The sequence below is a fragment of the Pristiophorus japonicus genome, chromosome 13, assembly GCF_044704955.1.
Source record: "Pristiophorus japonicus isolate sPriJap1 chromosome 13, sPriJap1.hap1, whole genome shotgun sequence".
NCBI classification, from domain to species: domain Eukaryota; kingdom Metazoa; phylum Chordata; class Chondrichthyes; family Pristiophoridae; genus Pristiophorus; species Pristiophorus japonicus.
Genome location: NC_091989.1, coordinates 97,703,367 through 97,729,237, shown reverse-complemented (window position 1 = coordinate 97,729,237; position 25,871 = coordinate 97,703,367). Strand labels below are relative to the sequence as shown.

General features: G+C 40.2%; 1 protein-coding gene across 6 annotated transcripts in view; it reads left to right on the top strand.

The window, feature by feature from the left end:
- LOC139278711 (anillin-like) overlaps positions 1-25,871 on the top strand; it is a 66,138-nt gene that overhangs the window by 19,332 nt on the left and 20,935 nt on the right. For 4 of the 6 annotated variants that reach the window (XM_070897778.1, XM_070897776.1, XM_070897775.1 and 1 more), the window contains exons 6-15: positions 269-447; positions 3,978-4,082; positions 5,405-5,521; positions 8,435-8,585; positions 9,237-9,377; positions 10,578-10,855; positions 13,492-13,634; positions 21,055-21,196; positions 22,010-22,145; positions 22,995-23,174. In XM_070897778.1, the coding sequence (XP_070753879.1) occupies positions 269-447; positions 3,978-4,082; positions 5,405-5,521; positions 8,435-8,585; positions 9,237-9,377; positions 10,578-10,855; positions 13,492-13,634; positions 21,055-21,196; positions 22,010-22,145; positions 22,995-23,174 (1,572 nt within the window). The remainder of the gene's footprint in view (positions 1-268; positions 448-3,977; positions 4,083-5,404; positions 5,522-8,434; positions 8,586-9,236; positions 9,378-10,577; positions 10,856-13,491; positions 13,635-21,054; positions 21,197-22,009; positions 22,146-22,994; positions 23,175-25,871) is intronic. The other 2 variants (XM_070897780.1, XM_070897779.1) reach the window with 2 other exon arrangements.

The window sequence follows — 25,871 nt, the reverse complement described above, 5'->3', positions numbered from 1 at the left end:
ACTTCAAAATACAACTTGTGCAAAGTGCTTTGTGTTTCATTTTACTGTAAACTCTTAGGATTACTTGTAAAGTACCTGTTTTGGTATGTCACTTTAGCTGTTAAGCCTGCACAGTGGCTAGGCCTTGAGTTTGTAAATGTTTTTCAGAAAAGTATTCTGTAATCAGTGTGTATCTGTTAATTTTGATTCCATGACCTATTACTTTCATAAGCTTATTTAATTTAGCAGGATTATTAATGCAATCGTCTACTTTTCCTTCAAAAACTAGGTGTTGCTGTACAATCAGTTCGAGAGAAATTTGAAGAGAGGAATCGTGAAAAACAGAACCAGGAAGAAATAGCAAACTGCCCCAAGATCAGTGCAGTAACTCCAAGTACAAAAACCATTCAGGCAATGCTGCTTCAGAAGTCTACTCCCAGTGCATTTCATGTTGTTCGGATGAAAAAGGTAAACTGCAGTCTGCGTGCCTTGATTTATCACTGAATAGCTGAGTTTTAGGAAAGGGAATGCATATTAAACTAGAGTTGGCAGAGCAATGGGTATGCACAAGGCCATGGAGTGGGATGGGGTGCAGGGTATTGTAGATGTATTGAGGAATTGGGATCCAGTGCAGGTCAGCAAGGATAGGGGTGATATTGGATGGCACTTTGCATGGGGACATTAATGAGATGGGATATGGTGTCGAATGGAAATAAGGAAGAGGACATTTGGAATAGTCTGGTCTGGAAATGAGGAATAAATGAGTTTCAGATGGTGAGGGTGAAGCTTCTTTAGCAGTGGGGTTAAAGTAGGGACATTGAATAAATTTGAGAGAGAGAGAGTTTCTTGAGCGATAAGGGGTTATGAGGAGCGGGGAGGGAAGTGGAGCTGAGTCCATGATCAGATCAGCCATGATATTGAATGGCGGAGCAGGCTCGAGGGGCTATATGGCCTACTCCTGTTCCTATTTCTTATGTTATGTTCTTATGAGGGTGCTCGACAAGGTGGATGCAGAGAGGATATTTCCACTCGTAGGGGAAACGAAAACTAAGGGAGAGTCTCAGAATAAGAGGCCACCCATTTAAAAATGAGATGTGGAGGAATTTCTTCTGAGGTTTGTAAATCTGTGGAATTCTCTGCCCTAGAGAGCTGTGGAGGCTGGGTCATTTAATATATTTGAGGCGGAGATACAGATTTTTGAGCGACAAGAGAGTAAAGGGTTTTGGGGAGCGGGCAGGGAAGTGGAGCTGAGTCCATGATCAGATCAGCCATGATATTGAATGGCAGAGCAGGCTTGAGGGGCCAAATGGCCTAATCCTGCTCCTATTTCTTATGTTCTTAATCCAGGGAATTTTGGTAGATTACAACCAATGTATGCACTATCTCTAATGCCACCTCCTTTTAAGACCCTAAGCTGTAAGCCATCAGGTCCAGGGGACTTGTCTGCCTTTAGACCCAATATTTTACCAAGTACTACTTCATTAGTGCTCTCGGTATCCAAGTGGAGGTCAGCGCCCACAGTGGCAGTTGCCTGACCTGAGACGCCGATGAGGCCTGCCAACTTGCTCCTCTAGGTCTGTGAGGCGGACTGCCACCTGCCCTCACCTGCTCATGGCAGTTATGGGACTTCATTGCCTGCAAAGATGGGAATGGCTACCAGAGGGTCCATCTGTTCTTGTGGCACACACAGCCACCAAAACACTTGTACCGTACTATCTGAATGTAATACAGTCCTCTGTTTGTTGGCCTTAGAAGTTGCACGTGGTTCATCAGGAAAACATTGGAAGGTTTGCTGTGCTACCCTGTCTGCTCCCTCCTTTTTATAAAAGTGAATTTTGCAAGTGGAAATGCGTACATGTTTATACAGAGATCACCATATACACTTCCAAGTTGAGGAAACCTTGCAGTCCTGAAAAGGTTAAGTGAATGAATGTTTGCCAACGGACATGTGATCTGTTAACTTGTTTTCTTTAAACTTGCTGAGCTGTCGGATGGTGATGTCAGGAAACTGCAGAAGCTTGAAATGCAGCTGCTGATGTGTGGAAGAGACGGAGGCTGAAACTTCCCCTCCCAGCTTCCTGACATCTCTGTCGGGAACTGAGCAAAACAAATGTCAGTGTTGAAATAACCAGGTACTGTTTTATGCTAAATAGTAAAAGCTACTGTAAGAACACTCTGAACTAAGCTGTATACCTAAATGTAGAACATTGCTACTCAAGGTCACACTTTCCACTCAGGCAGTCAGTCCCTTTTTGTTAGAATTTCCTTTGCACTGTACAATACATCCGTGTGCTTTTCCTCCTTTCATCAGTGGTCAAATTCTGTAAAATCAATGTGGGTGACTCGCATGACCTCCGAGGGAGAAGGGTGGGACGAAGAAAAGAAAGGGAATTAGTATAAAATTTGTAATGCAGCATTTGAATTCTAAACAAAATGTTGAATATAACATACTGGACACGCTGTGGCCATCAAGGTATGACTTCAGGGTATGTCTGGAGTGTCATTTGGACCATAAGCATAGTGAAGTACTTAAAGAATTGTAATAAAACTAGGTTTGCGTTCTTGGTTTGAGGAAACTTAAACAGTAACAGCTGGTGAGGATGGGCTGGATGTTCAAGCACTGTAATTTACAGTTTAGACCAACACACTTTGGCACATAACCCCAAAATGAGCTCACTCCATGCACAGTCTCAGGCCATCTGCTTCATGTAATGTATGTACCAGATTGAAAGTTTGGTCCTGGTATCTCATTGGATGATTCTTAAAGTGAACCATAGTTGTCAGTGCCATATGCTGGCTGATCCTATGACATTGGATGTGCAAAATTACAGTTAAATCCTTTTTGAAGGATATGCAGTATTACATAAATGCGCCTGCTGGTGGTCAGATTCTTGAACTTCAACTTGACAAAATATTGCTGAACAGTGTAGTAGGATGTGTCGCAGTGGGGACGTTTTGTTCTGAGGATTTCCAGTAATAAGCTTGATTGTTTTTAGGCTGCATGAGAGCTGTAGTTTTCATAGAAAGCAAGGTGGTTGCAGCCAATCTGATTCTCCCATTACTATTACTACTTTGGGTTTCTAATGTTAGTTTGATTGTGCCACAGAATTCACTTCCAAATGTATTTTAATTTTAACAATTTTATATATTCCTTTTTCTGCGTGCACAATGATGGAAATAGTCTTTTAGGAGCTAGCAATGGCCTTCATTGTTAATTTGGTTATCCCACTCGGACATAGTGATTTTGTGCAGTATTTCAATAAAAAAAATTTATTTTGTGCTGTAATGCATAGGGTTTTTTTGGAGGAACATTTGGCTTAAGGACCATTTGAGTTCCTGTGATATCAAAGATGACAGTGGACAAGGGTAATGCAGTAGATGTAATTTATCTAGATTTTCAAAAGGCCTTTGATAAGGTACAGTACCGCATAATAGACTAATAAGGTCAGCATGTGGAGTCAGGACAAGTAACAGAATGGATAACTGGCTTCAAGGCTGAAAGAGAGTAGGGGTAAAGGGTAGATATGCAGAGTGGCGGGAGGTGGTGGTGCACAAGGATCAGTGCTGGGACCACTTCACAATTTAGATTAACGATTTAAACTTTGGAATCAACAGAATTTCTTAATTTGCAGATGACACCGAATTGGGAGGCTAGATAAGCATGAGAGAAGGGAATGGAGGGTTGTGTTGATAGATGAAGAAAGACTGGAGGAGGCTGGCGTGGAGCACAAACGCTGGCATCGACTGGGCCTAATGGCCTGTTTCTGTGCTGTAAATCCTATGTAATGTTCATTTGACTTCACTCCTGGAGTAAACCTGTAGAAACTGGAGAGATTTGCCTTACTGGAATCTTCTTTTCTAACTTGCCTTGATAACTTGCAAAAGTGTCGGTCTGTTAACCATCAACAGCAAAGGAAGAGTTTCTGATTAATGGTGAACATGTGTGATGGGTGGGCTGCTGGTCCGAGAAATTGACTGGCTGGTTCTTTTGTCTGTAGGAGCGGGAGCAGGAGCTTGCAATGCTTCGGGGTAAGACTGAAGGAAACAGTCCCTGGGCGAGAAAGACACCCAAATCCTGCACAGGACTCGAGCAAACTGTTGGGGTAAGAAGGGACACTCTTCCCCCTCCTTGAAGAAAATCACCTTGGGTGAAGTCATTTTGCAGAGAATTTTAACTGGTTTTCCACTTCAATATAATTGGTGTGTCTTCACTTTCAACAGTCAGTATCCATTTTTGGCACAACCTTCTTGAGTTGTGAACATTTTAACGTGACAATTTTGGCTCTTTACTTGATATCGATACAGGTAAAATGTTTCCCAAAGTTATTTGTAAATTTCTACCTTTTTTTTAATGTTTCCGATAGCCCAAGTTCAATGCCTCATGCCAACTTTGAACAACTACGGTTCACATCTGAAACCATGTTCCATATCTAAAGAATTAACTCTTCTAATGTCCCCATTGTCTGTGCTGGATATAAAAGTCATAAGGACCCTGGTGCTTCACAGCAGGAAAAGAGCTTGCTGAAAACTAGCAAGCTTAAAACTCTTCACATTGCTTACTTATTCAGAAGTGTCCATCATTTGTAAGAAGTAATATTTTCTCCAATCTTACTTGGGATTTTTCACCAAGTAATTCCTCTCCTAGGTACCTTTCCCAAATGGGTTAACTAGGACTTACAAATTGGACCATTGTGGATAAATGAGAATCTCAATTTGCCAGGTTTTGAGGTGAAACCCACAGTTGGATATGATTTATGGCCCCATAAATGTGAACTGTGTAGCTTGAGTACATTTTTAACAACATTTACAACAAAAACCCTCCGTTTTTCTGATTTGCGTGGTAAGAGCTTTATGTAGTGTCGTAACTTAATTCCCTCCAGGTTATAATCAATCTCCTCGGCTTTTTGCCCTCCAAGAAGGTCCTTAGTGTTTGAATATTTGGAAATGTTTTAGAGGTTCATACACTTGCTTTTATTTTTTGAATGGGCGTCTCAATGTCTTGTGTTGGCTTGTCATGAGTATTTACATTTCTAGATCTCATTGCTAACTTGAATAGATCAGCAAAAAAGGGTACTGACTATTGCACTACTCTGTCTTGAATATGTTAATTTCCTATTTGTTGTGCTTTTGGCTGGTCTCAATTGGTTCACATGGCTTTTGGGTCTTGAAGTGCTCAGCAAAACTGAACTCACTATTTTTGATCTTTGAAGCAACTTGTTCTTGGTACTGGCTCTAATTGGAAATTCAAATAAGTAAACCTACAAAGGAGGATTCTAGATAAGCAGGAGACTTTTTCTAACCTTGGTAAATGTAACTGGTTTTAATTTGAGGACCACCTGCATGTTTGGTGAGGATTCACCATGAAAACTAATACTTGCACATTAATGGAAGTGATCTCTAGTGTGCTGAGCATGGCCTGTTGCAGGTAGCATCTAGTGTAACATGCATAGGAGGAAGAATCAGGAAGGGTCGAGGCCACGTGAGCATGCCAGTGGACGAAATGAACTCTGAGCAACCTCCAGATGCCAATGGAATGGCCACAGTAAGTTGATCCCACAATCTATAGACTCTTACTGATGGACTAATATTGGGACTAAGCTGCTTTCTGGATGTCTATTGGAACTTCCAAATGGGTCTACATGTTTGTGGATGGAATTATTGTAAAATAGCGCTTTTTTATTTTAGTCAATTGATTGTCTTGTGGTTCACAATAGTAGCTTTAAACCCTGAATTGGGCTGATCTATTTGGGGAAGGGGTTGGAGATGGTCTGTTTTTCTGTGGTTCAAATTAGGTAATCATACTGACATTTTAAATTATTTTTCATCTTTTTTTTTTATGGAGATGATTGCACTGAGTATCTTCAAAGGTTTGCCCTAGTACCAAAGTGGCCATTTTATCAATGCCTGATGTATAGAAAGAAACCTACATGTACTGGGCAATTATTAATCACTAATTTACATAACCTCCCTATACCTGCAAAGCTAAGAGGATACAGGAGTCATTGTAGTAGTGGATTTAGAAATAAACCTTAAACTTTTTATTTATCTCTTTGTAGTTTTGAAATTGCACTGTGGGGTGGAGGTGGATGAAATGCTATTTTTCTAAATGTCCCATTTTAAGGATAATTTTATAGTTGAATAGTATTGTTAGATGGGCCTCTTGCCAGATGCATAGCTCTATTTGACTTCAGTTTGGACAAGACTGCATTCTTGATCCAGGAGCTTTCAACCATTTGTGTCTTGAGACTTGCTGGGCATAAAACTTGAAAATTCAAAGATATGTTACAGGTCGTCTATACCTTCTAACCGTTTAATCTGATGGTGTCAATTTATTTCCAATTCCGAACTGTGCAAACAATTTGAGATGAAAAGCTTATTTGTCTTTACACTTTAAATCCCAAATAGAGGTTTCTGTCTTCCTGCTATATAAAGGCCACCTTGAGGGTCTTGGATACACCAAGACTGTCTTTTTAGGTAAAATTACTGACCTAATTACTGGGAATTGTGCCATTGCTGAACAACTCTGTTTTTGAAGCAAGATGGCTCCCTGCTGCTCCCCAGTGCAAACTTCTTCCCCATTCCCATGCCAATCTTTCTCTTTAGCCTCCTGCACTGCTCCAACCACATTTGATGCAAACTTAAGAGGGTTCATATTTCCTGTTTCTCCTTCACTGTCTTTCCAGCTCTGTTCTTTATTTTCAATATTTGAGATGCAAACTTCTTTCCTCTCTGCTGAATTCTCGCTTCTCCCTATTGTGTGTTTTTTTTTTGTGTTTAATTCATCGTCTGTCTTTCCATTGGCTTTTCCTAAATAATAAGTGACTGCACCTCAAAAGTAATTGGTTGTAAAGTGCTTTGTGTCATCCTGAGGATATGAAAGTTGCTATGTAGATGTGAGTTTGTTTTGCAGTTGAGATGATTATTGTAGTGTGCAGTGCTTTGTGATGAATTCTTAAAGATCACATACCATTCTCCTGCTGCTGTTTAGAGACATTTTGGCATGCTCACTGACAGTTTCATTTTAATGCTGGCTGCAGAATTCCCTGTGGCCATCTGTTTCCTCACTAGCACCATTGGAACAGATCTTAATGTCACAGTACAAATGTATTTCCCAGGCAACCAATAATCTTGAAAGCATTGAATCATGGAATGAAGGGAGTTGCCAATAAATTAAATATAAATTGCTTTCTAATGGTTTAGACGATGTGACTGTTCAATAGAATGCACATGGGTGAGAAGATGGCAGTGTGGATCTATCTTCAGCAATTGGCGTTTGACTGACTTGTTTAGTCTTGTAAAGTCCAGCCTAGCTTTAGCACAAGTGCTAGTTAGACCACTATTGTGTGGTGGTTCTGCATTTATTTACCAATCTGAGGCTGTAAATATGACCTTACTTGTTACTGACTTTGTTTATTTTTATTCTTTTTATCCCCCATATTCACCCAAACAAAATTGCCAAATGTTTCTTTTGGCTGAGACCTTAAACTAAAGACCCCTCTGCTCCCTCAGGTGAATGTACAAGATCATATGGCATTATTTGAAGAGCAGGAGAGTTCGCCTGGGCTACCTTTATCCTCAACTGTTACTGAAGCAGGATATCTGGTTATTTATCTTTTTTTTTTCCGAGTCCTTGCTGTTCACAAATTGGCTTCAGCATATCCCTACATTACAAGTTGTTACACTTCAAAAGTACTTCATTGGCTGTAAAGCTCGGATGTCCTGAGGACATAAAATGCACTAAACAAATGCATTCTTTTTCTTTACATTTTGACTCCCTCCCAGGCCTGGAAATTGCAGTCGGAGGGTTGCTGCCTCCGAACAGCAAGAAAAGTACGTACTTACCGGCTGTCTCTAGAGCTTTGGACTCTTGCGGTCCTGGACCTGCAGGTATAAAGGTCCATGCAACCCAGGGGCACATGCGGTTTGCAAGAGAACTTCAGCTAGTCCCACTCCCACTTAGCCATATATATATATTTTATATATACTCAACCTACCCTGCTACCTTCAATGATTTGTGCACATATACCTCCAGGTCTCTCTCTCCATGCACCCCCTTTGGAATTGTACCCTTTAGTTTATATTGCCTCTCCTCATTCTTCCTACCAAAATGTGTCACTTTGCACTTTTGTGTTAAATTTTATCTGCCCATTTCACCAGCCTATCACTATCTTCCTCAGTTCACTATACTTCCAAGTTTTGTCACCTGCAACTTTTGGAAGTTGTGCCCTGTACACCCAAGTCCAAGTCATTAATATATATCAAGAAAAGCAGTGGTCCTAGTACCGACCCCTGGGGAACATACTGTATACCTTTCTCCAGTCCAAAAAACGACCGTTCACCACCAATAGGCCCTGTAAAATCAGGACCATTGTTTTAGGTATTGCCTCCAATGAATGATGCAGTGTCTACATAAGGTTCACAAAATGTTAATTCTCTCTTTCTCTTTTCCCATAAGGATATTAATACTTCAGTGCCAAGTCTATCGATACAACAGGAAGAGTCGAAGGAGAGTACCAAATCTCAAGAGAACACTATTCTGGGCAATGATGCTACTTCAGGTTTTGAGCACAATAAAAAGTATGAAGAGATCCTCTGGATTACTGAAGGTATGAAAGCTGTACATTCTTTATCAACTAACAAGCTCAACTGCCAGTTATTCTATCCAATCTTGCCTGTTGCATGCTGTCAGCCATATCCTTCTGCTACTAACCTGTATTGGGCTGTATTCTACCACCATGAGACCACTGCATCCTACTACCTTGTACTGCTTAGATCAAGCTACAAACTGAAATTTCACTTCGTTAAGCATTAAATCCACTTTTTTGAGCCACACTTGAAGATTTTTTTAGTCTTGTAAATTGCATTGGTGGTGGGGAGGTGGTAAAAAATAAAGGACCTGAGCTTTCAGGTAGTGGTGTTCCCACAGATGAGCACGCTTCAATTTCTTCCACCATTTTTGAAAAACTTTAATGGGAATAAAGCTGGACATCCAAAGCTTTGTTCCTTCTCCCTTCACTTCAGGTCCTGTATAGAAATGGTTGCAGCCCTGGTGTACCACTGAACTGTTTAGCTGCATATCTGTCAAAGTAGAGATCCATGTGATGATTAACTTGTTAGCTTCAATAATTTAGCATACTGGCTTAATACATTTGCAATTTTGCATTTCCTGCATAGTATTATAATGGAAGATGCTGACAGAGAATATTTGCATGCATTCAGTGATGTGTAACCCTTATGAACTGTTAATCCCAAATTAGGTGATTGCAATGGAGACAAGCCTGTGGATTGGTCTACTCCCCTCAGGAAAGTTACCTTTGCATTAGAACCACAAAACATTCCATCGCCAGAGTATGTAGAAACTGAAAGCGATGAGAATGAGAAATGCATCTCTGAGATTGGTATGAGAATTTTGTCATGGCCCCTTGAGATTATCAAGTTATAAACTTAAATGCTGATTTGTAATTGGAGGAATTGAAGGGGCACTTCTATCGGCAGAAAGATTGTCCATCTTTGTGTATTTTGGGAGCTGTAATCTATTTTCTCATGGTCAGCCCTATCAAATGCTGCCTTGTAGGGAGGGAAAGCACACCAGATTGGCTCCTCCTTTCTTGGCTCATGGAACAATATTTCATTAGTCAGGTGAAAATGGTGGACACCTTTGACTTCAGGAGGCAAACCTTTTTAAACGTATGGTACAACACGTGCAGTCTACGTGTTGGAGTACAATTCTACTTGAGAACATTATAGAAAAAAAAGTCTTTGATGTGACTGACCGAGTCCAAAAGTTTATCTAAAAAGTAAACTAAAGTTAACTGAAGCTTCAGGAAACTAGTTTTATACTGGAAAACTGTTCTCCTTTGCGTTTTTGAATTCTGGGCATTGCATTATTGGAGTTTCAATGCACTTTGCTTCTGATGGGTGGGGTGTAGGCCAAACAGTACCTGGTGTGGAGAAGAGGAAGGGCTGAGATATTTTGCACTAACTAGCTTAAGTTTTACCCTTCAACCCAGTGCTTGATGAGCTTTCAAGCAACTTCAACACTTTATTTTGCTTCCTTGTCACACTTGATCCTTAGCAGATCTTTCCTGTCTTGCTGATCAATGTCAATGTTCCTTGAGAAAGTAAGTTTTTAAATGGCGAGCATTTAAGCACTGGTTTGTAACTTTAACTTATTGAGAATTTTCTAAAGGTGAACTTTCACCTATTGAACCATCTGGGAGTGTAGTGTGGCACTAAAGCATATTTTTACCCTTCAAATGGTCAGTTGGTAAGTTTCCTGCTTCTGATTGCTATCCAGAGGCCTCATGACTATGTATGCTTTGCATAAATCTGGCTTGGCTGTGATTCACCTATAGTCAAATAGACTGCTGCTAATCTTGCTGATTTAGGAAAGACTGAGCTAGAAGCTGCTACACTGAACCATGCCTTAATTTAACTAATTTTCCCATTGTAAAGGTAAAGTGAACTGCCTTAGCTTTTTTAAAAAAGCTTTCCAATTTTGCAATAAACTGGAAACAGCCAGCCTCATATCAATAGTGACATTTTTGAACTCTACTCTGTAGTACCTGAACTTGCATAACGGAGTTATTTTTTCTCAGAATTGGAGTCGAGCTCACAGGAAGAACTGAACAGCTCTGAAATAATTGATCAGTTGTTTGAAGGTGTGCTTGACTGTGCAGATGAAGAAATGGAGCCTGAGGATAAAGACCAAATGGTGGCAGAGTTGGAAAAATCCAAAACTGAAAAGCAGAGTGAGGAGGTGAAATCTGAAGCTGAGGCAAAAGAACAAGAAAGGGACGATGAGCTGACTTTTCCCAGTATGTCGGTGTTGTCTCCACTTGCTAAATCTATCAAGTTGGATGCTGTAGCTCCTCTGGTGAGTGTACTCCCCTGAATTATCAATGGTGGTTTGTCTGAGTGTATTCGGCAATTTTGTAAAACTGAAGTCCATTGCTATGTTGGGTAGTTCTATGTACTGTGCAGTTTGTTTGCCTGCATTGGTAATTGCTTACGCTGTCTACAATAATGACTTGGGGGTTTCTGCTCACTAACTGCACTGGCGGACAATCCCAGCCAATATGCCTCTTATCTAGCACGTGCATCACTCCCGTGAGGGTCGGGTTGTACCTGACTCTATGAAATCACAACTGAAAAGATGAGGACTCTCAATCAACAAGTCACAAAATAAATCCATCCAGATGGTACCACAAAAGGAGAATCTCAGACATTGGCTCATGTGCCACTATAAATCATCTTTACTCAAGCATTGACATTTAGATTCTATTGTTTGAAAACCATGCAAATATTTGTTCCTAACATCTCCCTAATAGGATAGTGGCCTATCTTGAGGAGGGATCTTCATATGCCTCATGGCATATATCGTCTCTATCTGTGTTTTGGCCCTGTATCATGCTGTTATGTATGACATGAAATTATTAAATTAGATGAGCAACACATCAGTAATCCAAATATGCAGATAGGCAGGCTAGCACTTAATCCATGTGTACCTTAATGCTTTGCAAATGGTGCACTGGTGCAGACTGAATGCAGTGAATTGTACCATAACTTTAGGTGCAGAATCAGGAGATGGCCTGCTTCAGCAGGGGCATCATCTAATCACTTTGATAAGTGAAATTGGACTGTATGATATAGCAACACGTTGGAATATGTACGTTGCAAAGAATCAACCAGTTATAACTACAAATAAAGGTGCCCATTAAATAGCAATGGTATTTCATGTGTATTAGTTACTTACAGCCCACTTACAGCTACATGCCAGAACAAGGTTACTGGAGTTTGTGCCAGGTCTAAGGGGTGATGTGCTGAGATGTTAAATCCATTTTCTGGTACAGGCATTCTGTATATGTTTCCTGTCAGTGCAGATCATAAGATCATAAGAATCGGGAGGAAGTGATTGTCCCAGTGAGTCTGTACTGGTCCAGGGTACTTGGATCTGCAGGCTAATGAGGCCCATTAGGTTCCTGTATGAAAGACCATTTGATCCAGGTGAATAGTGCAATCTGCTGTAGTGGGCCCCTCCTTGTGACTCTTGGTTTCATTGCCCCATGGGCAATAGAACTGAAGGCATAACTTGCCCATGTGATTTAATCTACTTAATGGTGCGGATGAAACCTATGCCTTTCTGGTTTGTTCTGATTGCTTGATGTCACCGAGAACAGCATAAGGGGCACTACAAATTTGTCTGTTCATAGATTTAGCAACTAGCTAGAGTTTCTGCTACTTATTATCCAGTGGCTTATATGTGTATCTGTCTGGTGAAGATGACTGTAATGTCTTTTTTTAAAGCCCCTCTCCTCCTCCCCACCCCAACATACCTTGCCACATTCATAGTCCAGGCTCACGTGAATCGCCACTTGGGAACATAGAAGTAGACCATTCAGCTCCTGTAGCCTGTTCCGTCATTCAATGAGATGATGGCTGATCTGTATCTCAACTCCATCCACCCGTCTTGGCTGCATATCCATCTCTTGACTAGTACAATTTTATGGATCTCTGATTTAAAATTATGACTTGAGCTAGAAACCACTTTTTTTTTTGTTTGAGAGAATTTCACTCTTCTTGCCACCCTTTAGTGAAGTGCTTCCTAACTTTTCTCTCCTGAGTGGCCTGGCTCTGATTTTAAAGTTGTCCCCTTGTCCTAGACTCCTCCCCCCCCCCCCTCCCCCTCCCCCCCCCAAAAGCCATGGTAACATTCTGGTGAATCTGCGCTGCACTAGGACCAATATATCCTTGTGCGGTGCCCAGTACTATACCCAGTACTCTAGATGTGGCCTCACCATTTGAGTGAAATACTGTAGGCAGCTGGCAACTTTTTGATTTGATCGGATTTGATTTAATTTGTGCTTGAGCATCCTTGTTGACATTTCCTGTGGTATCACATGGCCTTAGTTGTATGTGGCTTGAGTGAGAAGGTACTAATTACAGTAATTAATCCTCTATTTAAAAAAAAATCCAGATAAATTTGTAAATATGAGACTTAAACCAAGTGTTTCAAACTAGATTTCACCTGCAGTGCCTGTCAATTTGACCAAAAACCTTAATTGTCACATTTTGTATGAGCTTCTAAAGTTCAGCAATAACTTGTCTGGTATTCCTCATTTAAAGTAAATGGAGGTTGTGGGTGCAAGGAGTAATCAATCCTCTGCTGGAGCAGATTGCTTAAAGTGGGGCAGATAAAATCAGTGATTTTAATTTTTTTTTAAATGGATGAATTTATACAAAATAGTCATTCAGGTAGAGATACCTAGTTTAATTTGGCAACCAGTTTGTGGAAATTAGCAGGCTTGCTGATCTCAGGCTGCTATAGTAAATGTATTAATCACTAATGGCATCTATGTTTAGTCAGTCTGTAAATTCCAGTGTCATTGAATTTAAACTGGCTATTTAATATGCATTTTGAGGTCTGGGTTCTAGTAACTGCAAGTAGCCTGGGATGCTTGATTGTAACATGCCTCAAATGGTGGTTATTTCTTTGCTTCTGTATTTTGACAGACAACAGTACTGTCATCACTAAACAATAGCCTAACTGAATCCTGCTGCTCCATCTACTCCTCGCGGGAACTGGACACTCCTGGGCAGACTCAAGATCCAGCTGGAAATCTTGCACCGGCAGTGGAATGTTCACCATTCTACAGGTAATGTAAGAGTCCTTCCTTTACCTTGCTGCAAAAATTGCATAAGCATGTCTCCCAATGCATAGCAATTTCAGAAATTTGAATCTGCACAAAAGTTTAATCCAGTTGTGTGATATTTCCTTGAACATTGCTACAAAAAAAATCTTGATCCTGCTTGGTACCTGTTTGGCAGTTTTAATGACTGACCAGTATAGCCCTTTTTAAACTCATTTTGGGCTTCGGTTAGGTCTTTACGGAGGTTTTGGTTTCCTATAGGAACAGGGCATACACTCTTCTAGCCTGTTCTGCCATTCATTGAGATCACAGCTGATTTGTATCTTAACCCCACCCACCCGTTTTGGCTCCATATCCCATAATACCCTTGGCTAGCAAAAATCTATCAATCGGCGATTGAAAATTATTGAGCTGGCATCTACTGCTTTTGGTGGGAGAGTGTTCCACACTCCTACCGCCCTTTGCATAAAGAAGTGTTTCCTAACTTTTTTTCTCTCCTGAACGGCCTAGTTCTGATTTCAAGATTATGTTCCCTTGTCCAAGATGCTTTCTCACTTTTCCCTGCGCCATATCCACTGCCAACCCCCCCCCCCCCCCCCCCCAAAATATATCTTTCTCATAACCAGTTCGATTCTGACACAAAATATGGTTTACAATGTTCTATTTGTATTTGACCAAGTCCAGACCATATTTAAACAGTAGACATCGAGAAATAAACAACACTACCGTGTTCTTTCCCCAGATAGATAGATGCACAACTTTGCCGTCGTTCCTTTGCAATCCTGACTCTCTGCAACTTAAGGAAAGCTTGAGATTTTTATTATAGTCTCTTATGAACTTTGACTGATTCTGGCATGATGAGTGCTGTTGTGAACAAGACTCCCAGAAATTATTTATTTCCTTTAAAACAGATGCCAACTGTTGTCATCCTGCTCTTCCATTCTTTCATTCCTTATCTCAAAACTGCCTTGGCCAAGAGACATGAATCTTGTACATCCTGTCATTTCAGCAAACATCTAAACCACTGTCGGCTAAATTGTATCCTGACTAATCGAACCCTTAAGCATGAACAACTTTTAACCATTTCATTTAATTTTTTTTTAAAAAGCAAAAGCTTTAATGAGATTAAACCTAATCCCACATTTATGTATGCACAACCAGGGTATGTAACATTATCTACCCTAACAATTCCTTTCTAAATCCTAAACACCTCAAACAAATTGCCCCTTCACCTTCTATATTCCAAGAGAAGAAGCCTAGTTTATTTAAAATCTCCTCATAATTTGGCTCTTGGAGCCCAGGTAACATTCTAGTGAATCTGTGCTGCACTCCTTTCAATACATCCTTTCTAAGGGGAGGTGCCCAGAACTGTCCACGGTACTCCAAATCAATGTTCTCTGGCCCTGTAATTTTGTTTGGTGCCATTCAGACCATGCATGCACAGTTTTTCTCTCTGAAAAGTCGGTTGCGTGGGGTCCTCAGAGCACTGCACAGCTTGCAGGAATCGTTGCTCTAAATGTGGTCTAACTTTAAAAAAAACTTCCTCCTCATGTTCTAGCCCTCGTTCTAAAGGTTAACATTGGATTAGCCTCTTTTATTTTTTTTTTTGTATCTAACTACTACATTTTAGTGAGCTGTACATGGACCCAATGTTCCCTGTAAATTGTTCTTGGCATGCGCAAAGTTTAATATTGAAAAAGCTGGTCCCAGCAGAGAGCTGTGTAGTCGTGCAGCTTGGAGGGAAAGTTGCATGAACCCCTAAATCTCTTTGGACCTCCACTGTTCCTAGCTTTTCACAATTCCTAGCTTGTCACAATTTTTAAATAATACTTGGATCTATCCTTTTTTGGTTCAAAATGGATGACCTCACATTTGCCTGCATTGAAATACATCTGCCACAGTTTTGCCCACTCACCTTGAGCTATCGATGGCTCTGTAATGTTATACTCCCTCTACACTACTTAGTTTACCACTAATCTTTGTCATTGGCAAACTTGGATATATGTCTGTCTCTTGTGTTATCTAAGTCATTAATAAATACAGTGCATTGTTGAGGCCCCAGCAGATCCTGGAGACACCACTAGTCACGTCCTTCCAATTTGAGCACCCACCCGTATCCCTACTGTCTTCCAACTCTGAACCAGATCAATAATTTGCTTTCAATTCCATGATCGTTAATTTTAGCTAAGAGTCTCTTTTATGTGGAACCTTATTGAATGCTGTCTGGAAATCCATGTAAACTACATCCATAGATATCTCACTGTCTACTACTTTAGTTACTTCCTTAAAAAATTCAGTTAGGTTTGTTGGACATGACCTACCTGTTACAAATCCATGCTGGCTCCCCTCTAATCAGCTCAAAATTATTTAAGTGCTCAGTCACTCTGTCCTTAATTATAAATTCCAATAACTTCCCCACAACAGATGTTGGAGTAACAGGTCTATAATTTCTTAGTTTCTCTCACCTTTCTTAATTTTCCAAACTAAAGGAACAATCCCTGTATCAAGAGAACATTGGAAGATTATGGCTAAAGCATACTTCCTTTAAAACCCCAGGGTGAAAACCATCAGGTCGTGGGGATTTCAGTCTTTGGTGCCTTTTGTTTCCTTGCTTACATTAACTTTGAGTTCCAGTCTTTGATTATTTTTCCATGAAATGTAAGGTATATTATCCTATTCATTTTACTATTAGGATTATTCAAGTCTGCTATTTCCTTATTTTCATTTGCAATATTACACTCCTCTGTTTGTCAAGGGCCTGCATTACCCTTGACTACCTTTTTTTTAATTATAAATCCTGATATCCCTTGAAGTTTCATTTCATGTTCCCTTTTTGTAGTTTTTCCTTGTGTTTTGTTTTCCTTTACTGTTCTTTGTCTTTCCTGCCCCTGGATATACACTATTCTATGTACTTTTATATACTCTTTCCTTGAGTTTTGTTATATCTTGCCTCATTTGTCAATCATGACTACTTGTTTTATTTGGTAAGTAAAGATCTTTTCCCTTGGCGTATATATTGGTCCTGTATTAGGCTAAATTATATTTTTGACCACTTCCCACATTTCCGCCAATAACTGTTTTGACCAGTTTGCTGTCGTCAGTCTTTCTCATCCTGTTTAAATTAGCCTTTCCAAAATCTGGATTGCTAGTAGCTGTAACGTTTCTCCTGTTCAGACTTAACTTGTAATTCTCAAAACAAGTTCAAATTGTCTCATGTTTTTAGTGTAGGGGGCGAGGAAGAGACTAGACTTTGCATTAAACTTCATCTGACGTCTATCTGCCCAGTATTATAATATGTTTCCTCCTGAAGTTGCTTACTGTCACCTTCACAGTTAACCACCCACCTATTTTTATACATTTTTTTATTACACTCTATCAGCAACACCTTATCAAATGCTCCACTTACACTACATTCACTGCATTTGCTCTGTCAATACACTGTTAATTAAAAAGAACTCTCTTAAATTAATCTATGCTGGATGTCCTTGACCATGTTTTTAATGGAGTCATTGTTTTGATTTTATTGCCCCTAGAAGCTTGCCTGACGTTGAGCTGACTGGTCTATAGTTGTCTGGTTTGGCCCATTTTATTTTTGGAACAAAAGTATTACATTGGTAACCCTCCTGTCCTCTGGCACAACTTCCAAGTGCAAGACTGCTTACAGATTATGGTCAGAGCCTCTGACTTCCCTCAGGGGTCCAGAGCCTTTTACATTTTGAGTCAGTTATTGATTTTTTTTTTTTAAAGTTCATCTCCATTATGGGTGATACAAGAATATATGTGCTTTCAGTGCATCATGTATGAAGAACATAAGAAATAGGAGCAGGCCATTTGGCCCCTCGAGTCTGCTCCATCATTCAATAAGATCCTGGCTGATCATCTACCTCAAATCCACTTTCCTGCACTCTCTTGATTCCCTTAATATCCAAAAATCTAGCGATCTGTCTTGAATATATGACTGAGCCCCCACAGTCCTCTGGACTAGAGAATTACAAAGATTCACCACCCTCTGAGTGAAGAAATTTCTCCTCATCTCAGTCCTGAATGGCCGACCCCTGGTTCTAGATCTTCAGCCAGAGGAAACCACCTCCCTGCATCTACCCTGTCAAGCCATATAGGAATTTTGTATGTTTCAATGAGATTAGAGTTTAGAAGAATGAAAGGTAGAGAATATAGGCCCAGTCTACTCAATCTCTCCTAATAATAGGGCAATCTCTCTGCGCCGCCCCCCCCCCCCCCCCAAAATCCCAGGAATCAGTCTGGTGAACCTTGATTGCACTCTCTCTGGCAAGTATATTCTTGTGTAGAGTTTTGGTCCCCCTTCATAATACTCCAGGTGCGGTCTCACCGGGGCCTATATAATTGCAGCAAGACATCTTTATTCTTGTACTCACATCCTCTTGTAATATAGCTTTCTTAATTGCTTGCTCTACCTGCATGTTAACTTTGATTCATGTACAAGGACACCCAGGTCCCTCTGAACATCAACATTTCCCAATCTCTCTCCATTTGAAAAAATACTCTGCTTTTCTATTTTTCCTACTAAAGTGGATAACTTCACATTTCTCCACTATATTCCATTTGCCATGTTCTTACCCTACTCAGCCTGTCACCATCCCCTTGAAGCCTCTTTACATCCTCCTCCAAACTTACATTCCACCTAGCTTTGTATCATCGTCAAACTTGGATATATTACATTTGGTTCCCTCATCCAAATCATTGATGTAGATTGTGAATAGCTGGGGCCCAAGCACCGATCCTTGCGGCACCTCCTAGTTACAGCCTGCCAACTCGAAAATGAACAGTTTATTCCTACTGTTTTCTGTCCTTTAACCAATCCTCAATACATGCTAGTATATTACCCCCAATCCCATGAGTCCTAATTTTGTTTAATAACCTCTTGTGTGGCACCTTATCGAAAACCTTCTGAAAATCCAAATAAATCACATCCACTGGTTTCCCCCTTATCTATTCTGCTAGTTATAACCACAAAAAAAACTCAACAGATTCGTTAAATGTGATTTCCCTTTCATAAATCTATGTTGACTCTGCCCAATCCTATTTTCTAAGTGCCCTGTTACCATGTCCCTAATTATAGATTCTAGCATTTTCTCTACTACTGATGTCAAGTTAACTGGTCTGTAGTTCCCCATTTTTTTCACTCCCTCCTTTCTTAAATAACGGGGTTACATTTGCTACCTTCCAATTTGCAGGAGCTGTTCTTCCAAAATTTCATAGATTCTAAATGACAACCAATGCATCAACTATCTCTCTAGCCACCCCTTTCAAAACCCTAGGTTGTAGGCCATTGGGTCCAGGCAATTTATCGACTTTCCGTCCCATTAATTTCGCCAGTATTTTTTTTTACCAGTAATTTCTTTCAGTTCCTCATTCTCGCTCGAACCATGATTCTCCACTATTTCCAGGAGGCTTTTTGCTGCATCGTCTGAATAAGGGGTTGGCCATTTAGGACTGATGAGAAATCTCTTCACTCGGTGGTGAATCTTTGGAATTTTCTACCTGAGGTTTTGTGGAGGCTCCGTCTAAGTATATTCAAGACAGATTGAGATATTTATGGAGATTAAGGGAATCGAGGGATAGTGCAGGAAAGTGGAGTTGAGGTGGAAGATCAGCCATGATCTTGTTGAATGGCTGAGCAAGCTCGAGGTGCTGAATGGCCTACTCCTATTTCTTGTGTTGTGTCTTTATCCCATCCTTTCAGGGCTATCTTTTTTTTCCATTTTGCTTATCTCTTAAAGTTAAATATCCTGGAATATTTATTTTCCAACCATGGTTACTTTGCAACCACATCTCCATAATGGCTATTGGATCAAAACTATTTATTTCTATCTACTATTAATTTATCTATTTTGTTGCAAAATGCTTTGCAACATTCAGATATGGTGCCTTTAGCTTCATTTTCTTTCTATTTTTCCCTGATGTCACCTTAAATCACTGATGCCCTATTACCTTTGTTACACTCTGTCCCTTCCTGACCACCTCAGCTTATTTTTACCCAAAACTCTGCTCTGCTCTAGCGCCTTGCATTTCTCGTGCTGCTTTTAAATTTACTCTTTCTTGAATCTTCCCACCCCTTCATTAGTTTAGCCCTGTCTACTGTTTGATTCGCTAAGACACTGATTCCAACCCAACAGAATAGCTCCCTCTTTTCCCAGTACTGGTGCCAGTGCCCCATGAAGCAAAACCCCTGCCTCCCACACCACAATTTCAGCCACACATTTAACCTAATCTGCTTATCCCTTTGCCAATTAGCTTGTGGCTCAGGTAACAATCCACATATTGCCTTTGAGGTTCTGCTTTTTAATTTGGACCCCAACTCCTCAAACTCTCTCTCAGCAGAACCTCATTTCTAGTTCTACCTATGTCGTTGGTTCCTACATGGACCACAACAACTGGGTGCTCCCCTTGCCACTCAATTCTTCTTCAGCCGTGAGGAGATGTCTTTAACCCGGGCAGGCAACACAACCTTTGAAAATCCCTGTCGCAGCTGCGGAGAACGATATCTATCCCTCTGACTATACTGTCCCCTACCACAATTACATTCCCTTTCACTCCATCCACTTGAATGCCCTCCTGCACCAAGGTGTCATGGTCAGCTTGCTCATCCATCCTGCAGGCTTTTTCCTCATCCAAACAGGCAGCAAGAGCCTCATACCTGTTGGATAAGGACAAATGTCAAGGCTCCTCCAGCACTGCACCTGGGGTTCCCTTACCTGCCTGAGTTGCAGTCACACCCTCCTGTCCCTTATCACTAACCTGAGGGGTGTGAATGCCTCCTGCATCAGTGTCCAGATAACTCTTCCCCCTCCCTGATGCCCTGCAATGTCTGCACCTCAGACTCCAGCTCAACAACTGAGCTGAAGTTCCTCCAAGATGCAGGCGCTTACTGAAAATGTGGTTGTCTGGGATCACAATGCTTTCCACAAACTCCCACATGCTGCAGTTGTGGCACACCACCTGCACTGCCATCCCTATATGACCTTGTTCTATTTAATTAAATATAATTAAATTTGTATTTAAGTAACATGGTTTACCATTTTGTTTCTTGACTACTTAATTGATCCAAATTAGGTTATGGGCAATTAAATTAAATATCTACCTGTAATGCAAAGCACTACAAATAATGTAGGCAAAAAGCAGCAACTCCTTACCTGAATTCCCACTTTTTCCAAATTCCCAAATAAAATACTGCCCTGTGTTTAATCCTGCTTTGTGCAGACCGCTTTGTGCTCTGCAGACCCGTTTGCTTTTTTTTAACTATAGCAGCTGCACCCAAGTTACAAGTGATGACTCTGCTTCTCTAACACCTATTCAAGACAAACACTTACAGCTGACTGACAATTAACTGCCACTCCAGTTTTGAAAGTTCTAGGTTTAAATCTGAGTTTTCCCCTCTTTTCTTCAGTATTGATTTGTACAGAACTCAGCGTCGCAGTGCTCGTCAGCAAGAGAAAAAAAACAAAGAAATCAACAAAACTAATGCCCCAAGAGCAACAGAAAGTTCTTGGTTGGCGACACAGCAAGTGACCACAAAAGAGAAAATAAAGGTATGATCTCCTGTTATGTACAAATCATTCTCTTCAGGTTATGAAGAATGTAGGGAAAATTACCATGGTGCTTTAAAGATCACTGTTTTTATTGCTGATTTAATTATTTTTGCAGGTATTTTCAGGTTTTATTTTGCTTCAAAAAAAAGGGGAAATAAAAGGTAAAATATTGGACTCCCAAAAAGTGCTTTTTTTTTTTCAATTTAGAACATCACTAAACTTGAAACCACCAATGGCCTAAATAAGGCATTGTTCACTTAAATGACAATCCATTGGGCCAGATCTTGTGGAGAACGCCATTAGTTAGACTTTCCCTGCACCATTCAGTTCAATTTTTTTTGCCATAAACTTGCTGGAAGTACAGGGGCAACGGGGCATCTGGGACCTTGGTGACCAACGGGAGCAACAGTGTATCGCCTTAACCAACGAGATTTAAGGATTGAGAAACGGGAACAATGGAGAAGGAAATAGGGTGAATTCGAGTCTCATCAGGTACAGGAAGAGGGAAAGTTAGATTGGATTAAGACAAAGGAAAAGCAAGACCATTTTAATGTTTGAAATTTCTAAGAACAATTCACTCCCTAAAGAAATGAGATGACACAGTTTCAATTGTTCCCTTTCTAGGCCTGTGAGGCTGATTAGCATTAAAAATGATCACAAAAGGGTACTTGTGCAATAATTACCAGACTTAACTTTGTGAGATATTGGCAGTTAATGTGCAAATCCAGCAAGTTCTTAAAAGTAATGAGGCTAAGAGAGTTGTTGTTTGTGCAAAGCAACCAATGCAAAATTTTATTTTTTTCCTCCTTCCAGATACTTAATAATGAGATTAACAGGTTGTACAGCATCATGCATCAGGCCAGCCAGGCACTAAACTGCTGTACAGACGAGGAGCATGGTAAAGGCTCGCGAGAGGAAGCAGAAGCAGAGCGGCACCTACTTATTGCTTGTGAGTAATACAGGGAAGCAAAGCTCCAGTGTGATTATGCAGGAAGTTGGAACTGCTCCATGCTGCGGACCTAAGCAATAGTATAAACACGTGCTGTATATAGTGCGTTTCCACCTGGTCATGGCTGAAATCGAGGAGGTGGAGAGCAGTGGGTGAATCGCTCCCATTATTGTGTGCACTTTTTTAGTTGTTGGCTGAGTGGCAAATGTTTGGGAATTAATTGCCTCCATGCCCTCTCCACCATCATGATGAGCAGCATTGCTGGAAAATCAAGTATATGACTATGCTATGCAGTTCGAAAATACATTTGAAAATTAGTGCACTACGTAAATATGGCTCTTTAAAATTCTCATTCTTGTTTTCAAATCCCTCCACGGCCTCGTTCCTCCCTATATCTGTAATCTCCTCCAGCCTTACAACCCTCCGATCTCTACTCCAATTCTGGCCTTTTGAGCATCCCTAATTTTAATTGCTCCATCATTGGTGGCCCTGCCTTCAGCTGCCTAGGCCCTTAGCTCTGGAATTCCCTCCCTAAACCTCTCCACCTCTCTTTTTTTCCTCCTTTAAGGTGCTCCTTTAAAACCTACCTTTTTGACCAAGCTTTTGGTCATCTCTCCTAATATCTCCTTGTGTGGCTTGCTGTCAAATTTTGTTAACTCTTGTGAAGCACTTTGGGGTGTTTTACTATGTTAAGGTACTATATAAATGCAAGTTGTAGATGATCAAGTAAATTTTATAATATGGTTATACTTTGTAATACACCAAGTGAAATTCGTAGTATGCCATAGTTGAGCAGAAATTTGCACCGACAGTTATCCACATCAAATATTTTGTCACTTCATTTTAAAGCTGAGAAGCGTACCGCTTTGCTGACTGAGCTGAAGGGGCTAAAAGAGGGCAATGCTATATCTCGAGGGGAAACCACCCAGATGACAAACGGGCTTGAGCCGTGTCGAGGCACCGTCTCTATCTCTGATCTTCGCCTTCCTTTGAAAGCTGAATTTGTGTGTTCAGGACTACGTAAACAAGGTAGAGCAACAAAGTGGATCGGTGATCAGTGTGAAGAATATGTTGCTGAGGTCTTGGGTAATGTGCTAGTGGTTGGTTCTGTGTGGCAACTAAGCAATAAAACTTCTCTGCTTCACTGGGATTTAGATGCAGGACTTCACCCAGCCTTAAAATACATTTTTATAGTATAATGAAATCCCGTGAACAAACTTTTAGCATGTTAACTAGTCTCAATGGCTCAGTGCTGCAGTATATGTATTTATTTGAGCAAGGTTCACTCTGCAGGTCAAATGCTGTGACATTAAAACTTCCATTTATATCCAGAGACAGACAGTGTGTGTGTGTACATTATAACTGAAAAATAATCCCTATGTAGAGCCTGTACCATCACTTGCTGTCCTGAATATTCGAGCACCTCTGTGCTTTACCATTGCAGTGAATGCTTAGTTTTTTTTAAAGCTAGAAACTGAAGCAAGTTGTATGTGACTGCAAAACATACACCACTTTTTTGGTGGGTTTCCAAACACCTTGTTTTTCCATCCACAAGTTTAGCAACAGCTGTACAGAGTTCAAATGGTTTTGGAGCACTTTCAGATGCATGCAGATAGAGGCATAGTTTTTGAATCTTCAATATTTTTATAATTTAATCTTCAATATTTAAAGTTAGGATGACATTTGATTAGAAGGCTGGAACAAACTTAAAATATTTTGCCCCACCCTTACCATAAACAAATGGTTTGACTTGTGGAATGCCCCTCCCTTTTGCAAAGCAGCTTCCCACTTGCTGATTCACTTAATCGGCTGCTGTCTCATTGTGTGCTGTGCTTTACTTACTGTAGTTTTTCCAATTATATCAGGAGACTTTCTGAACATATCTTTATTTTTGACCTGAAAAAGTACACATTTGCTTGTGATTTTTGTTTCAGGAAAAAAAAATACCCTTCATTACCAGGAATGCAAAGCTGAATGTATAGAGGCATTTTCCAAGTGTGTCTCAAATGTTCAGTCAGTCATGTGACCCTGTAGTACCTTAAAATTTAAGCTTGTAAGAATTACATAAGCCATACATCAAAAACAGTTAAGAAATGTAAAGCTGTCTGTTGAGGTCAATCAACAGAGCATAGAAATTACAAGTTGCAACACAACAATAGATCATTTGTTCCGACTGTTATTTAATCTCCATAACGAGCAGATAGTTATCACATTTACCCTGACTCTTCTCACTTTTATCCCATTTTCCTTCATGGTTTTTTCCTACATTCACCTATCCAATCTAACCTTGAATGTTAATCTAATTTTTGCCTCAGCCATGAAACCTGAAAATGAATTCCACAGCCTCATAACCCTTTGAAGAAGTTTCTTGTTTTTTGTTCTGAATCTCTAAATTTAAATCTTGTACCGATGTCCCCTCAATTAAGATCCATCAACTACTGGAAATGTTCTGCTTCCATTCACCTTGTCCCATTCTTTCATTTTAAACACTTCTAACATATCGTCTTATAACCTCCATTCTAACGGGGGAACACCCCAATGTTTTTAAGTCTATCTGTTTAATGTACCTGGTACGAGAAAATACAAAGATTCATTGGGATGCTACCATCAATATTGTAACGTCCATGTACACTACATCCACTGCATTTCCACCTCTGACCAACCTTGTAGGTAACAGGACATGGTAATCACCTTTTTTGACACCCATGCTTGCTATTTCTGACTTTTCTAAGACTTTTTTTAATATTAAAAAAAAATCTTACCAGATGTTCAACTAATTAGCCTGTAATTACATGAATTAACTGTCTTTTTAAAAATGATACTACATTGACTACTCCCGGTCCTCTGGTATATATTCCATACTCAGTAGAGCTAGTGCATTTTGGTGGCAATTTATTAATGGAAATGATACTTGGTGCCTCCATTTGTCACAGGCCAGTCAATAACACTGCAGTATTCAATTGCTACAAGTTCTGTTGGACTATTGTTTTATTCTGGTGTTTGGTAATTTTGCATTCATGTTCTACCAGTGTTATTAATTAAACTTTGATGCTTAGTCCAGGGATGGAAGTGAATCCTTGTGAGCTTCCCCCAGTAATTGTGGGTGTATCAAGTAAAATGTGGAACTACCATAGTAAGAGGAGAGGGACTGTAGCATGAGAATGTCGACTTAACTTAAGTTATCTGACCCTGGCTGTGATGTGGCAATTTGATTCCACACCACCTTTAGTGGGTTAATTGATCTCCAAGGTTGTAAAATGCACTTGTGTAGTACTTGAACTTTAAAAATATTTCTCAAGTTCTCATCATCTACACTTCATTTAGCTGGTATCCTGCTACAGCTACTAACACTTGTATGGTGCTTTTAATGTAGCACAGTGCTCCAATGTGCTTGAGCTTTACACCGTTGCAGTAAGCTGTACAATGGTTAACATTGTACAAATGTTAATGTCATGAGTGTTTATCAGATGCAAAGTTTTTCTTTTTTGCATGCTTGAGTTTTAAGGTTTGTTTGTTTTCCTCAAAGTATAAAAAAAACCTTTTAAATCCTGAATACAGAATTTGCAATAAGATGGGATGGAAAGACCATAAATCGCGAGTATCAGCTAGCAAAATATAAATTTTAACTGATCGACAAAGACCATCTCTGCTAGTTGTAAGGGTTCTTGATGGGCATGTGCCATACGGCACAAAAGTGCCCCTATAAATACGCACTATTTGCCAATC